The 13,905-nt window shown below is 40.4% G+C and overlaps 1 protein-coding gene across 1 annotated transcript; it reads left to right on the forward strand.

Moving 5' to 3' along the window:
* The first annotated feature begins 994 nt into the window (after positions 1-994).
* LOC134380690 (zinc finger protein 22) lies at positions 995-1,859 on the forward strand. Its single transcript, XM_063100787.1, has 2 exons — positions 995-1,015; positions 1,064-1,859. Exon 2 carries the CDS (start codon positions 1,153-1,155, stop codon positions 1,828-1,830), a length of 678 nt encoding a protein of 225 aa, XP_062956857.1. The 5' UTR covers positions 995-1,015; positions 1,064-1,152; the 3' UTR covers positions 1,831-1,859.
* The last annotated feature ends 12,046 nt before the right edge of the window (positions 1,860-13,905 follow it).

Genomic DNA, 13,905 nt, shown 5'->3' on the forward strand with positions numbered 1-13,905 from the left:
CACACCACTGCTATTGCACCACCAGACCAGCTGCATACAGGATCCCATGCCAATGCTGAAGCAATAGCCAGCCTGGACAAGCACAGAATCACACACTGCTGCCACCTGACACACAGCTCCCACTGCTGCTGCTGCCACTACCCACAGCCATCCATGCCACTGCTGCACCAATCAGTGGAATCCAAAAAATGATAATCACTACCGTGAATGCACAAGAAAGAACAAAACTTAGCAGTAAAACAAATGTGCAAGTGAGAAAAAGAAACTGTATCTTACCACTTCAAAAAACAAACAAACAAACAAACAAAAACACAAATACCAGAGACAAACAATAAAAGGGAAAGGAAGGAACAAGAGGTATTTAAAACATCCAAATGAAAATTGATAAAATGCCAGAAGTAAGACAATATGCTTCAATAACAACCCTAAATGTAAATACATCAGGTTCCCCACTCAAAAGACACAGACTGGAGGTGAGTGGGCCTGGGGCGCGCGGGGGTGCGGGAGTCGGGGTGCTGCGGCCGTGGGAAGCGGCCTAGCGGCCGCCTCGGGCCCTTTGGCCCTCTAGGCCTCACGGGGGCGGGGCGGGAGGGCCGCGCTGGCCGGCGGCGGGTGGAGGCGGCGGCGGGGAGAGGCCTTCAGGGGCCTCAGCGGGTTGGGGCCGGAGGCGGACGGGGCCGGGCTCGGGCCCGGGAGCCCCAGTCCCTGATCCTTCCGTCGCTAGACGCGCCTAAAGACTAAATATGTTGAACACAGCAGTATAGGGCCGTTCTGCGTGGCTTACGTATGTTGCCCATTTACACTGCTAACGTCCTGATGATGACTTATTACTACCATCCTCCCAGTATCACGTATGAGACAACAGGCGCGTTCCAGTTGGCTGGGGTCGCACGACGAGTGGCTCCCGAGTGTACCCAGCGCTCGTACCTGCTGGGGAAGCGTGCTGAGCACCGTTCGGAGCGCTGGACTCGGCCCTGGACGACGCGGCTCCGGACCTCAGCTCTGCCTCTAACGAGTTTTCAAAGAATTGTCCTCTTTGTTGGATCATTACAATCTAGAAAAGAAAATTCTGAGCTATGTAGTTCTAGAAAATGAGACATTAGTTCAGAAGAAGACAGCAGACTCTCTTGCGAATACATTTGGCTATTCACCATGAGATTAGGGAAGCCTAAAGGGGATGTTACTCGGAGTTCAAGCCAAGGAAAAGCCTGTGAGAACAAGCGCAAAACAGGCCGGCAGCGGCAGAAATGGGGAATGACTGTTCGATTCGACTCAGGCTTGAGTAGACTGAGAAGAAGCTTGGATGAGAAACCCTACAAATGTATTGAATGTGAAAAGAGTTTCAGTCAGAGTTCAACTCTTTTTCAGCACCAGAAGATTCATACTGGAAAGAAATCCCATAAATGTGCTGATTGTGGGAAAAGTTTCTTTCAGAGTTCTAATCTCATTCAGCATCGACGGATCCATACTGGGGAAAAGCCCTATAAATGTGATGAATGTGGAGAAAGGTTTAAACAGAGTTCAAATCTCATTCAGCACCAGAGAATTCATACTGGAGAAAAACCCTATCAGTGTGACGAATGTGGCCGATGTTTCAGCCAGAGTTCCCACCTTATTCAACATCAGAGAACCCACACAGGGGAAAAACCCTACCAGTGCAGTGAATGTGGCAAATGCTTCAGCCAGAGCTCTCATCTGAGGCAGCACGTGAAGGTACACAAAGAAGAGAAGCCCCGTAAAACCCGTGGTAAAAATATCAGGGCAAAAAGGCATTTAGTGTCCTCTTGGAAAGCTGGTGCAGGAAGGAAGTCAGTGGCTGGTCTTCGCTAAGTAAAGGGCACTGCCTCAGCCTTCTTAAAAAAAATCAGTAAAAAAATAAAAGCTATTTCTTTTAGAACTGGAGATGCTTTATAGTAAAGCACTTAAGTACTGGATTTTCTGGCATGGAGACATTGGGAAGGTTAATGACATTATTTGGCTGAGAGAAACTACATGAGTCCAACTACCCTCATTTCTTTTTTATGTGACATGGAGCACAAAGAATTGAAAATATGTTTTGAGAGAATTTAAGATTCTTGACCTCAGTTGAAATTGCTTCTATATCATTTTGACAAAAAGCATCATGTTTTGATGACATTTGTGAAATTATAGGTATGCCAATGATTACTCAGTTTTAGGACTTTCTATGGAAAGAATAATTAATTAAAAGGGAGAAGAAATTGATTCCATTAATTTTGAAGTTCTGCAACAGATGAGATTTTATGTTTGTAAAGTTCCGTAGTATATTAATCATTGGTTTATATGTATGACTCAAGATTCAGCATATTAAAATGTATTCAAGTTTACTGATTTTTAATCAACAAGGCCCATCACATTATGTTAGCTTTCTTTTGTTTTTTCACTTCTGCTTATGGACAGTTATTAAAGGAGTAAGAATCTCCCTGTTTTTCACCAAATTCTTAGTAAGAGATGCTATAGAATCCAAAGTGAGAACTGAATTAGACCACAAGTCTCCTATTTCTACTAATACTGTTCTTTGTGATGGTGTTACTGCTATATCACTTGTTTTCCAGAAGTTGGGGTGGATTTATTTTGATCCATCCCAATGCCCTTGAACTCTTTTGGCACTCTCTTGTGCTCTGAAAAACTGAGCCAGCTTTGTAGATCTACATGGATAAACAAACTATTTTACCAACAAAATCTTAGCTTGCTTCTTGCTAACTAAAAATCTGCAATTTACACACCTCTCTGCCTTCAAGACTGTGAGCTTTAGATAACCCTGGTTATCTTAAATGTTTGTCAACAAGAAAAGTCACTTAATGTGTCAGTGCGTTGTATCTCCTTTGATCTGCATTACATGGATTGTTTAAGAAGTCTAGCAAACATGTTTCTTAACTTCCTTCAGAATGGTGCCAGGTGTCATTCTGATCAGACTTCAGCTCAGGTTTTACTTTCTATTGAATGCTAACCTGATTTTTTGGTATCTTTTGTAATCATGTTAGTTCCTGCTATATTAATGACAATTATCCATAAAAATAAAAAGTGAAATATTTTGCATACTAAAAAAAAAAAAAAAAAAAAAGACACAGACTGGCTGATTGGATTAATAAGCTAGACCCAACTATATGCAGTCTACAAGACACTCACCTCACCTCTCACACAGACTAATACTGAAGGGATGGAAAATGAGCAGGAGTAACTATTCTTATATCAGATATAATAGACTTTATACCAAAAACCATAAAAAGAGACAAAGAAGGCCATTACATAATGATAAATGGATCTATCCCACAAGAAGACACAATCACAAACATATATGCACCCAACCCTGGAGCACCCTGATATATAAAGCAAACACTATTAGACCTAAAGAAAGAGACAGACCCCAATACAATAATAGTTAAGGACCTGAATACCCCTCTCTCAACATTGGATATATCATCTAGACAACAAATCAACAGAGAAACACAGGATTTAAACTTTAGATGAATTGGACTTGACAGAACATTTTATCCAACATCTACAGAATATACATACTTTTCTTTTTTTAAAAAAAAGAATGGACAGTAAGGGGATCTTAACCCTTGACTTGGGGTTATCAGCACCACACTCTCCCAAGTGAGACATGGGCTGGCCCTGAATATACATTCTTTTCATCAGTACATGGAACATTCTCAGGATAGACCACATGTTATGTCACAAACCAAGTCTCAACAAATTTTAAAAGTTAAAATTATCTCAAGTATCTTTTCAGACCACAATGGATCAAAACTATGAATCAATAAAAAATGAAACTCTGGAAACTGTACAAACACATGGAAATTAAACAATATGCTCCTGAATGACCTATGGGTCCAAGGAGAAACTAAACAGGAAATAAAAGAAATTTCTTCTAATTCTACACCACAAAGAACTAGATAAACAAGAACAATCCCAAAATTAGTAGAGGGCTTCCAGTCAAATTGGCAGAATAGACAGTCTGCAGTGTCACACTCTCCCACAAATCAACCCATTTACAACTATTAAAAAGCAATTGCAGCCAAGCTGGGGACGCTAGAGCTCAGGGGAAGAGGAGAAGAGACCAATGGAGTTCATGAAGGCTGGAGAAGCCACAATGAGAGAAAGAAAGGATCATTCACACCATTTCAAATCCCAGCTGCTTCAAGGCTGGAGCTCAAGGGTGCACAGAGTCAGAGCTGGCAAAAGCCACAGCCATGCCCTTCATATGAAGTTGCTTGGATGTGGCAGGGGACAAGAGGGCCTTGATGGCAAGCAAGATCACTAACAGGGTTCCCATGGACCCACAAAGGAGTGAGGAGCCACAACAACTGAAAAAAGGAGCCACTCAGAGGCCAGTGGAGTCATCACAAGGGACCGGAGCATGGCCCATCCCATGGGAAGTGTTTGGAGTTCAGTGGTGGGGGAGACGGGCCCTCCAGGGGAACACTGTGGCACAACATGGACAACTGATCTTCCCCCCAATCAGCACAGAACCACTCAGTGGTAACTGGTCAGGAATACAGATCTGCAGGTAGTGCAGTTTGCTGGAAAGTCTCAGGAATAGACCATAGTTTCCATACAACCCAGATGTATCAGAACTCACAAGACCTGGAAGTACATACAAGGTCAAAAATTAAAACCTCATCTGCAGAAAATGCCTTCCCCAGGGAATCAGCAGCAAAGCAGCAATTTAGCTCAACTACAAGGCTCAAGCACTGGTCCCCATAGGAAGTCCCCCCATTTTAGGAGTAACTAAAGGACAACAAATTAGTTCTAGTACAGAGTTTAAGTAGGGGGACCAGCAAATAATACACACAGAACTGAAAGAAAAATTAAAAAACCACAAATCAGAGACAAAGTTTGATATTAACTAGTAAAAGTCCCACATCAACAAAGAATGCCTATAAAACCTAGAAGGACTGGAAGCCCGCTGGACTCCCAAGCCAGGGAGTGGTGAGGGCCAGGGGCCTCAGCCATGCCCATCAACATCCACAACCAAACCATCAATGACCACCAATATGCCAATGGAAACACCCTGACTCCCAAGCTGGGGCATTGGAGGGTCAAGGGCTTCAGCTATACCCTCCTGGCATCTGAAATGACCACCAAGCCACTGCAGGAAGTGCCCTGGTCTCCTTAGCTGGGGTGGTGGGAGGCCAAGGGCTTCAGCTACACCCCTTGGGCATCTGCATCTAGCCCAGCAATGACCAAGCAACTGCTGGAAGCCCCTTGTCTCCCCTGCAGAAATTAGAGGGGTGCCATGGGTCTCAACCACACCCCTCCTCCTTTGTCCTATTTCCTTCCTCCTTCTCCTCTCCATTTTACCCCCAACTGCTCTGCAACAACATATAAGAATGTAAAAAAATAATAATAGTAATAAATAAATGACTTTTTAAAAAGTCTTCTAATCCAAAATTAGTAGACAGGAAGAAATAATTAAGATCAGAGCAGAACTAAATGAAATAGACACTCGAAAAATGATATAAAGAAACCAATGAAACAAAAAGTTGGTTTCCTGAGATAAAAAAAAAAAAAACAGACAAAGAATTAGCTAGGCTAACTAAAAAGAGAAGAGAGAATACCCAAATAAAAAAATTTAAAAGGAGACATTACAACCCATACCACAGAATGTATACAAAGAATCATTAGAGACTATTATAAACAACTATATGCCAACACATTTGAAAACTTGGAGAAAATGGATAAATTTCTGGGCACATACAAACTACCAATACTGAACAAAGAGGAAATAGAAAACCTGAACAGACCAATAATAACCAATGAGATTGAAGCAGTAATCAGCAATCTTCCAACAAAGAAAAGCCCAGGACCAGATGGCTTTACTGCTGAATTCTATCAAACCTTTACAGAGGAAATTATACCAATTCTCTTCAAACTTTTCCAAAAAATTGATACAGAGGCCACTCTTCCAATCTCATTCTATGAGGCCAACATCACCCAGATACCAAAACCATACAAAGATATAACAAATAAGGAAAATGATAGGCTAATATCTTTGATGAACATAGACACAAAAATCCTCAACAAAACATTACCAAAAAGAATACAGCAACACATCAAAAAATTATACACCATGTTCAAGTGGGATTCACCCCAGGAATGTAAGGATGGTTTAACATATGGACGTCAATAAATGTGACACACTGCATCAACAAAATCAAGGGCAAAACTATATGATCACCTCAATAGACGCAGAAAAATCATTTGAAAAAATTCATCATCCATTCATGATAAAGATTCTCAACAAATTAGATATAGAAAGAAAATATCCCAACACAATAAAAGCCATATATGACAAACCCACCACCAATATCATCCTTAAAAAAAAAAAATAAAGCTTTCAACTTTTCCCTTAAGAACAGGAGCAAGTATGCTCACTCACCACTCCTATTTAACATGGTATTGGAAGTACTAGCCAGAGCAATCAGGCAAGAGAAAGAGGTAAATGGCATGCAGATTGGAAAAGACAAAATCAAACTGTCCCCTTGCAGATGACATGATCTTATATATAGAAAAACCTAAAGACTCTACCAAAAAACTCTTAGAGCTAATAAACAATCAGTGAAGTTGCAATATGAAATCAACATGCAAAAATTAGTAGTATTTCAATACCCCAACAATTAACTAGGAGGAAAAGAAATCAAGAAATCAAGTCCATTTATAATAGTCACCCAGAACAAACAAACAAAAAAAACCTAGGAATCAACTTAATCAATGAGGTGAAAGATCTCTACAACAAGAAGTACAAATCATTGCTGAAAGAAATTAAAAGAGTACCCAAAGAGATCAAAAGACATTCCATGCACTTGGATTGGGAGAATTAACATTATGAAAATATCCACACTACCCAAAGTGATCTACAAATTCAATGGAATCTCCATCAAAATACCAATTATATTCTTCACAGAAATAGTAAAAACACTCCTAACATTTATATGGAACAACAGAAGACCCCAAGTAGCCAAAGCAATCCTGAGCAAAAAATAAATAAATGAATAAATAAAGCTGGAGGCATAACACTACCTGACTTCAAATTACACTACAAAGCTATAGTAACCCAAACAGCATGGTAGTGGCATAAAAACAGACACTCAGACAAATGGAACAGAATAGAAAACCCAGAAATCAACTCACGTACTTATAGCCAACTGATCCTCAATGAAGGCAACAAGAACATACATTGGGGAAAAGACTGCCTCTTTCATAAATGTTGCTGGGAAAACTAGACATCCATATGTAGAAGAATGAAACTAGACCCATACCTCTGACCATATGCCAAAACCAACTCAAAATGGATTAAACAGTTAAATATGTCTTTATGCTTAAAAAATGCTTATATTTAAATATAACTATAAAACTCCTAAAATAAGACATAGGGGAAAGACTTCAGGAAACAGGACTGGACAAAGACTTTATGAATAAGACCCCAAAAGCACAGGCAACAAAGGAATAAATAAACAGATAGTATTATATCAAACTAAAAAGCTTCTGCACAGCAAAGGGAATGATAAACAGAGAATATAGACAACCTACAGAATGAGAGAAAATATTTGCAAACCGTGCATCTGACAAGGGATTAATATCCAGAATATGCAAGAAACTCAAACAACTTAACTGTATAAAAACAAGCAACCTGATTAAAAAATGGGCAAAGGACCTGAATAGGCATTTCTCAAAGGAAGATATATGAATGGACAACAAACACATGAAAAACTGCTCAGCATCACTAAGTTATTAGGGAAATGCAAATAAAGACCACATTCCCACTGTTGGGAATATACCCAGAGGAATGGAAATCATCAAGTCGAAGGTATACCTGTTCCCCAATGTTCATCGCAGCACTCTTTACAATAGCCAAGAGTTGGAACCAGCCCAAATGCCCATCATCAGATGAGTGGATACGGAAAATGTGGTACATCTACACAATGGAATACTACTCAGCTATAAAAACGAATGAAATACTGCCATTTGCAACAACATGGATGGACCTTGAGAGAATTATATTAAGTGAAACAAGTCAGGCACAGAAAGAGAAATACCACATGTTCTCACTTATTGGAGGGAGCTAAAAATTAATATATAAATTCACACACACACACACACAAACCGGGGGGGGGGGGAAGAAGATATAACAACCACAATTATTTGAAGTTGATACAACAAGCAAACAGAAAGGACATTGTTGGGGGGGAGGGGGGGAGGGAGAAGGGAGGGAGGTTTTGGTGATGGGGAGCAATAATCAGCTACAATGTATATCGACAAAATAAAATGAAAAAAAAAAAAACTACATTGAGATATTATTTCATCCCAGTTAGACTGGCCATTATTAAAAAGACTGAGAATAACAAATGCTGGTGAGGATGAGGGGAAAAGGGAATTCTACACTGTTGTTGGGACTGTAAAATAGTACAGCCATTATGGAAAACAGTGCAGAGGTTTCTCAAACAACTACAGATAGAGCTACCATATGATCCAGCAATCCCACTTTTGGGTATATATCCAAAGGAATGGAAATCATCATATCGAAGGGATACCTGCACTCCCATGTTCATTGCAGCTCTATTTAAAACACCCCAAATATGGAACTAACCTAAATGTCCATTCATGGATGACTGCGTAAGGGAAATGTGGTATATATACACAGTGGAATACTACTCAGCCTTAAAACAGAATGAAATTCTGCTATTTGCAGCAACATGGCTGAGCTTGGAGAAAATTACATTAAGTGAAATAAGCCAGACACAAAAAGAGAAATACCACATGACCTCATTCATAAGTGGGTGCTAAGAAAGAAAGAAGAGAGAAAGAAAGAAAGAAAGACCACAATAATACGTTGAACTTTCAGAAGGAGAGAACAAATCTACAGTTACTAGAGGTGGGGGTGGGATGGGGGGAGGTTGAGGAGAAATTGGGTAAGGGGAATAAAGAATAATTACAATTTGTAATAATGAATATGCTAATGATATTGATTCAATCATCTCATGTTGTACACAGGTGATGGTAGTCAACACTGTATTCTCTGAATATATATATAATCAATTATGCTTCAATAAAAATAAAAGGAATAAAAAAAAAAAACAAATAAAGACCACATTGAAATATCACCTCACCCCAGTTACACTGGCTATAATCAAAAAGACTGAGAATAACAAATGCTGGTGAGTATGTGGAGAAAGAGGAACTCTTCTATGTTGCTGGTGGGGCTGTAAATTATTATAGCCACCTTGGAAAACGGTACGGAGTTTTCTCAAACAACTTCAGATAGAACTACCTTACAATCCAGCAATCCCACTTCTGGGTATATACTCAAAGGAATGGAAATCATCATGTCAAGGAGATAGATGCACTCCCATGTTCATCACAGCTTTATCTACAGTAGTTAAGATACAGAACCAACCTAAATGTCCACTGACAGAAGACTAGATAAGGAAATTGTGGTCTATATACACAATGGAACACTACTTAGCCATAAAAAAAGAATGAAATTCTGCCATTTAGAGCAACATGGAGAGCTTGGAGAAAATTATGTTGAGTGAAATAAGCCAGGCACAGAGGGAAAAATACCATATGTCCTAACTCATAATTGGGAGCTAAGAGAGATAGAAGGAAGCAAAGGAAGTTCACAGTGGTGTGTTGAACTTGCAGAGGGAGAGAACGGACTAAGGGTTGCCAAGGGTGCAGGGAAAGGGAGGAGAGGTGGTGAGAAGTTGGGTGGGAGACATGGGGAATAACTGCAATTTCTAATGGTGGGTGTGGGGAAAATAGGATAATTTAGTCAGGCTCCCTCTGCTCAGGTCTGGTTGGGGGGTCGAGAAGCACATTTCTTGTAAACAAGTTGTGTGTGGGTGGAGTCAGAGCTCATGTGCACCAATGTATCTTTTTAGTTAATTGCTATTGTGTGTTCTTCAGTTTGTGAAGCAGAAGCTGGCTGGCAGAGCTCAAGTCTAAAAATAGAGCATGTTTACTCTGCTGGCAGCTGCTCAGTTTTTCTTTGGACTTTGCTGGTAGCAGCTGAGTTTCTGAGTTTCTCTGTGGACTGCTTGGCTCATAGTGTTGTGTGTGCTGAATAAAGACTCCTCTTTCTTCAACCAAGGCTCCAAGGACCTTTTTGTCCAGTTACGTAGCTCATAGACCTGCATGTGGAGGGTTTGTGAATGGGCTCCAGGGGTCTGTGAGCTCCAGACCCTAGCTCTAGCTCTATAATGGGCATGATGATAGTATTGATCTGATCATCACATCTTGGGCACAGGTTCTGACAATTGACTCTGTGCCCCCATGAATATGTATACTCAAAAAAAAAATTGTACCTTCCATAAAGCCCTAGCACATGGACACAGTTCTGCCATATGTGACCGTGCCCTTTTTCTAAGCAAAAACAACAGATAGCCTAAACCGATAAAAGGTGGCACCCACGGGAAGTTAAGGGGGAGGGCTAAGCATAGAGAGGCAAGGCACGTGCACATTTGACCTTTTCAAGGATTGGCCTAAGCTTGGAAATCCCCACCTGCTGAGCATATAAATATGATCTTTTGTGTTACAATAAATGGAACTGCCTGACAGAACCCCTGCTGCGTGTGTGTGTTTGTTCCCTATCTGGGAGAGCAGCAGCATGCAGCGGCATGCTCACCCACCTCTTGGAATCTCTTTTCGCCCCGCATCCTGCGGGGGAGAAAAGGGCAATCCCTTTGGCCCCAACCCTCTAGGGAAAGGAAAAACCTGTTGGGGTCCCGTGCGGCTGCCGGAGACGCCCACCACTGCCAAGCGTTTTGCTATTTTATAACAAAGCCCCTATTCCAGTTCCAAATAAGATATTCTGCACTTCCACTTCAGGCTTCATCAGAATGTCCTTTACTGTCTGTATTTCTATCAGCATTCTGGTCACAACCACTCATCCAATCTCTAACAGAAAGTTACAAACTTTCTCTAGTCTTCTAAACTTCTGAGCCCTTCCCAGAATCGCCCTTAATGCTCCCCGTTCATAGCAATACAGGCTCTTTCTAGCCTGCTCCTCCAAATTCCATCACCTACTACCCATTACCCAGTTACAAAGCCCCTTCCACATTTTCAGCTATCTATATAGCAACACCTCACTCCCCAGTACTAATTTTCCCTCTTAGTTTATTCTGTATTGCTATAGTAAAGTACCTGAAACTGGGTAATTTATAAAGAAAAGAGGCTTACTTAGTTCATGGTTCTGCAAGCTGGGAAATTCAAGATGGGGCCGTTACATCTGGTGGCTTCTGGTAAGGACCTCATTCGACGGTAAAACCTGGCTGAGAAACTGAAGAGGGACTGGGTGTGTGCAAAAAGGGCAAAGCACGAGAAGCAACCTTGCTTTATAACAACCTGCTGTCACAGAACAAATCCATTCCCGTGAGAACTAATTCATTCCCACAAGAACCAACCCAGTCTCACCAGAAAGACATTAATTCATTCATGAGGGCTCCACCACCATGACCCAAACACCTACCGCTAGGTCCCACCTCCCAACACTGCTGCATTGAGGAATTAATGTTCCAACACATGAACTTTTGGAGGACACATTCAAACCACAGCAATGGGGAACAGGTAATATGGAACATCTTCTAACTAGAGAATAGGTAAGAAAATGTGAGAATACCTGTTTAAGAATCTGTTTGATAAACTCAATATCTTAGTTATCCTGTTTTATAAATAAATTTAGCCTCTTCTTCAATATGAAAAAATTTTAGTTCTATATAAATTAGATCGCCTTTTTAGAATAACGCAATTTTAAAACAAATCTAAAGGTTTTATTAACTGTGGTCTTTATGACCGTGGTATACGGTTTCCTAGAAAATAGTTTTTAAAAATATCTATGTAGTAATTTAAATATCTAGAGCTTGTGGATAAGATGATAGTGTATCACCAGTGAATATAGTTGGATTTTCTTCCTGCCAATGATTCTGTTTTAAAAATAAAATTTCATCTTTAATTGGATCAAGATGGCAAGTTTCCATATCCCTCTCAACCTCCAAGAAAGAAAAAAATATGTATTTCTAAAAATAATAATTACCAGCACTAGAAAACAATATGAAGGGTCAAAAAAAAAAAAAAATCTGAAATACCTGGAAAGTAAACACAGGCAGCATCAGATCTCTGGGAAAGTGTAGGAAATGTTAGCACAAAATAAGCTCCAAAGAGAAGATTGCTGTGGCTATGGGGATAATGACAGGGAAACTTCAAGTTCAGGGTCAAAGGACACAAGGAATGAAAGGAAGTCATGGGGCCAATCTTAGGGTGGTGGGCAGCTGCAGTGGAGCACTGCCCCCTCCCCTGCTTGCTCTTGCTGAGCAGAGTGTGACTTCTGGCTGCAGGACACTCTTGTGCTTGTTTTTGTTCTTGTTTTTGAGGGTGGTTGGAAGTGGGATCTAGGCACTTTCCTACAGGGTACAATACACCTATCGCTCCGGTATCCATAAGGCAAAGCAAGGCCCTAGTGTTATTGTTTTACTACTAGTTTTACTGCTTACCACCCTTCTGGGAAATGAATCCCACACCCAGAAGATAAATCATGGCAGTCCCCTTTCAGCATTATGTCTTGCCTTTCCCCCACATTACCAGCACAGGTTAAATAGGACAGCTAGATCGTCAGATTGAAAGATGTGAGGAGCAGGACTTACATTCCTCGTGATTCTCTGTGAAGTTACTTGGCTAGACTAACATGCCTGGCCCCTACACCAAATTGCCCACGTGCTTTTTCCATGACTTAGTCTATTGGTTTCACATCTGTCCAAGAATTAGAAATTCCTATTTGTTTCTTGTTGGCCCCATTAAGCTATCAAAACAAAGAGATATCAGCATCAGTGTAAGCTGAAATCAGACCCAGTCAAGTGCAGCATAAAGGTGTTAAAAACAGTAAAGAGTTAAGCAATAGTTGGTTTTTGTCACCTTTTAAAACAAATTTGCTCAGAGGACATGCCAATCTGGACTGTTTCCACTCTCTATAACCTTATCCAAGAGACATGTCAGTCTATCTATTACTCTTTATATATATTTGGAGGACAATATTCTGTTTCTACCCAACAGGAAACTCATCTGGGTGAGGCATTTCATTAGATTTGGGACTCACTAGTCAAGAAAATACTTAAATATCTTTGGGGGAACAGATCTTCACTAACGCCTGTCTGACCAAGAGGTCTTTGCTCTCTCCTAGGTTAACCAGCAGCCACCAAAGTGAATTAATCATGCATATTAAACATTTGATTATATGCCCAACAGGGAGCTGTAAAAATCTTACTGCAGTTTTGTTATCAATCCCAATTGGAATGTGTTCATTGACCAGGCGATAAATTTTATTTAAAACAAGCAACAGAAGGCAACAGAACCAAGATTCATTCTGAATTTTTGCCTTTGCAATTTGGCAAATTTCTTTTTTCTGATTCAAGAGCTCATTTTAAGATAATCACAAAAATGATTAATGTGCACAATCCCCCCCCTTGACTCCTCAATGCATTTGTGCAGTGCAATTGTCCAGATGCTTTCCGTATCATGTTTCCATCCCTTATCAAATGACCCTTTGAAAAAAATGTAGTCTGAGGATAGTAAGGAAACTAAGTGGAGGAAAACTGTGAACCTTAAGAGTTAGGTTCACAAGAGGAAAATTGAAAGGTAGCATGGCTAGACCATAGGGATTCCATGTTAGGGACCAGCGCTGCTCTAAGATGCTGTATGATAATCTGGTAAATTTGAGAGAATCGAGTGATAACTTGGTAAGTTTAAAAGAATGGCCTTTTTAATATACTGGCTTTACAAAATCCATTTTTACTTTCTAACCACATGCTAATTTCCTCTTAGCTTTTTCCAGTCTTTATAAAACACACACTGTCCAGGAGGATATTCTGCTCTGATGACTTCTCTAGAGAG

The sequence above is a fragment of the Cynocephalus volans genome, chromosome 6 (assembly GCF_027409185.1).
Source record: "Cynocephalus volans isolate mCynVol1 chromosome 6, mCynVol1.pri, whole genome shotgun sequence".
Classification (NCBI taxonomy): domain Eukaryota; kingdom Metazoa; phylum Chordata; class Mammalia; order Dermoptera; family Cynocephalidae; genus Cynocephalus; species Cynocephalus volans.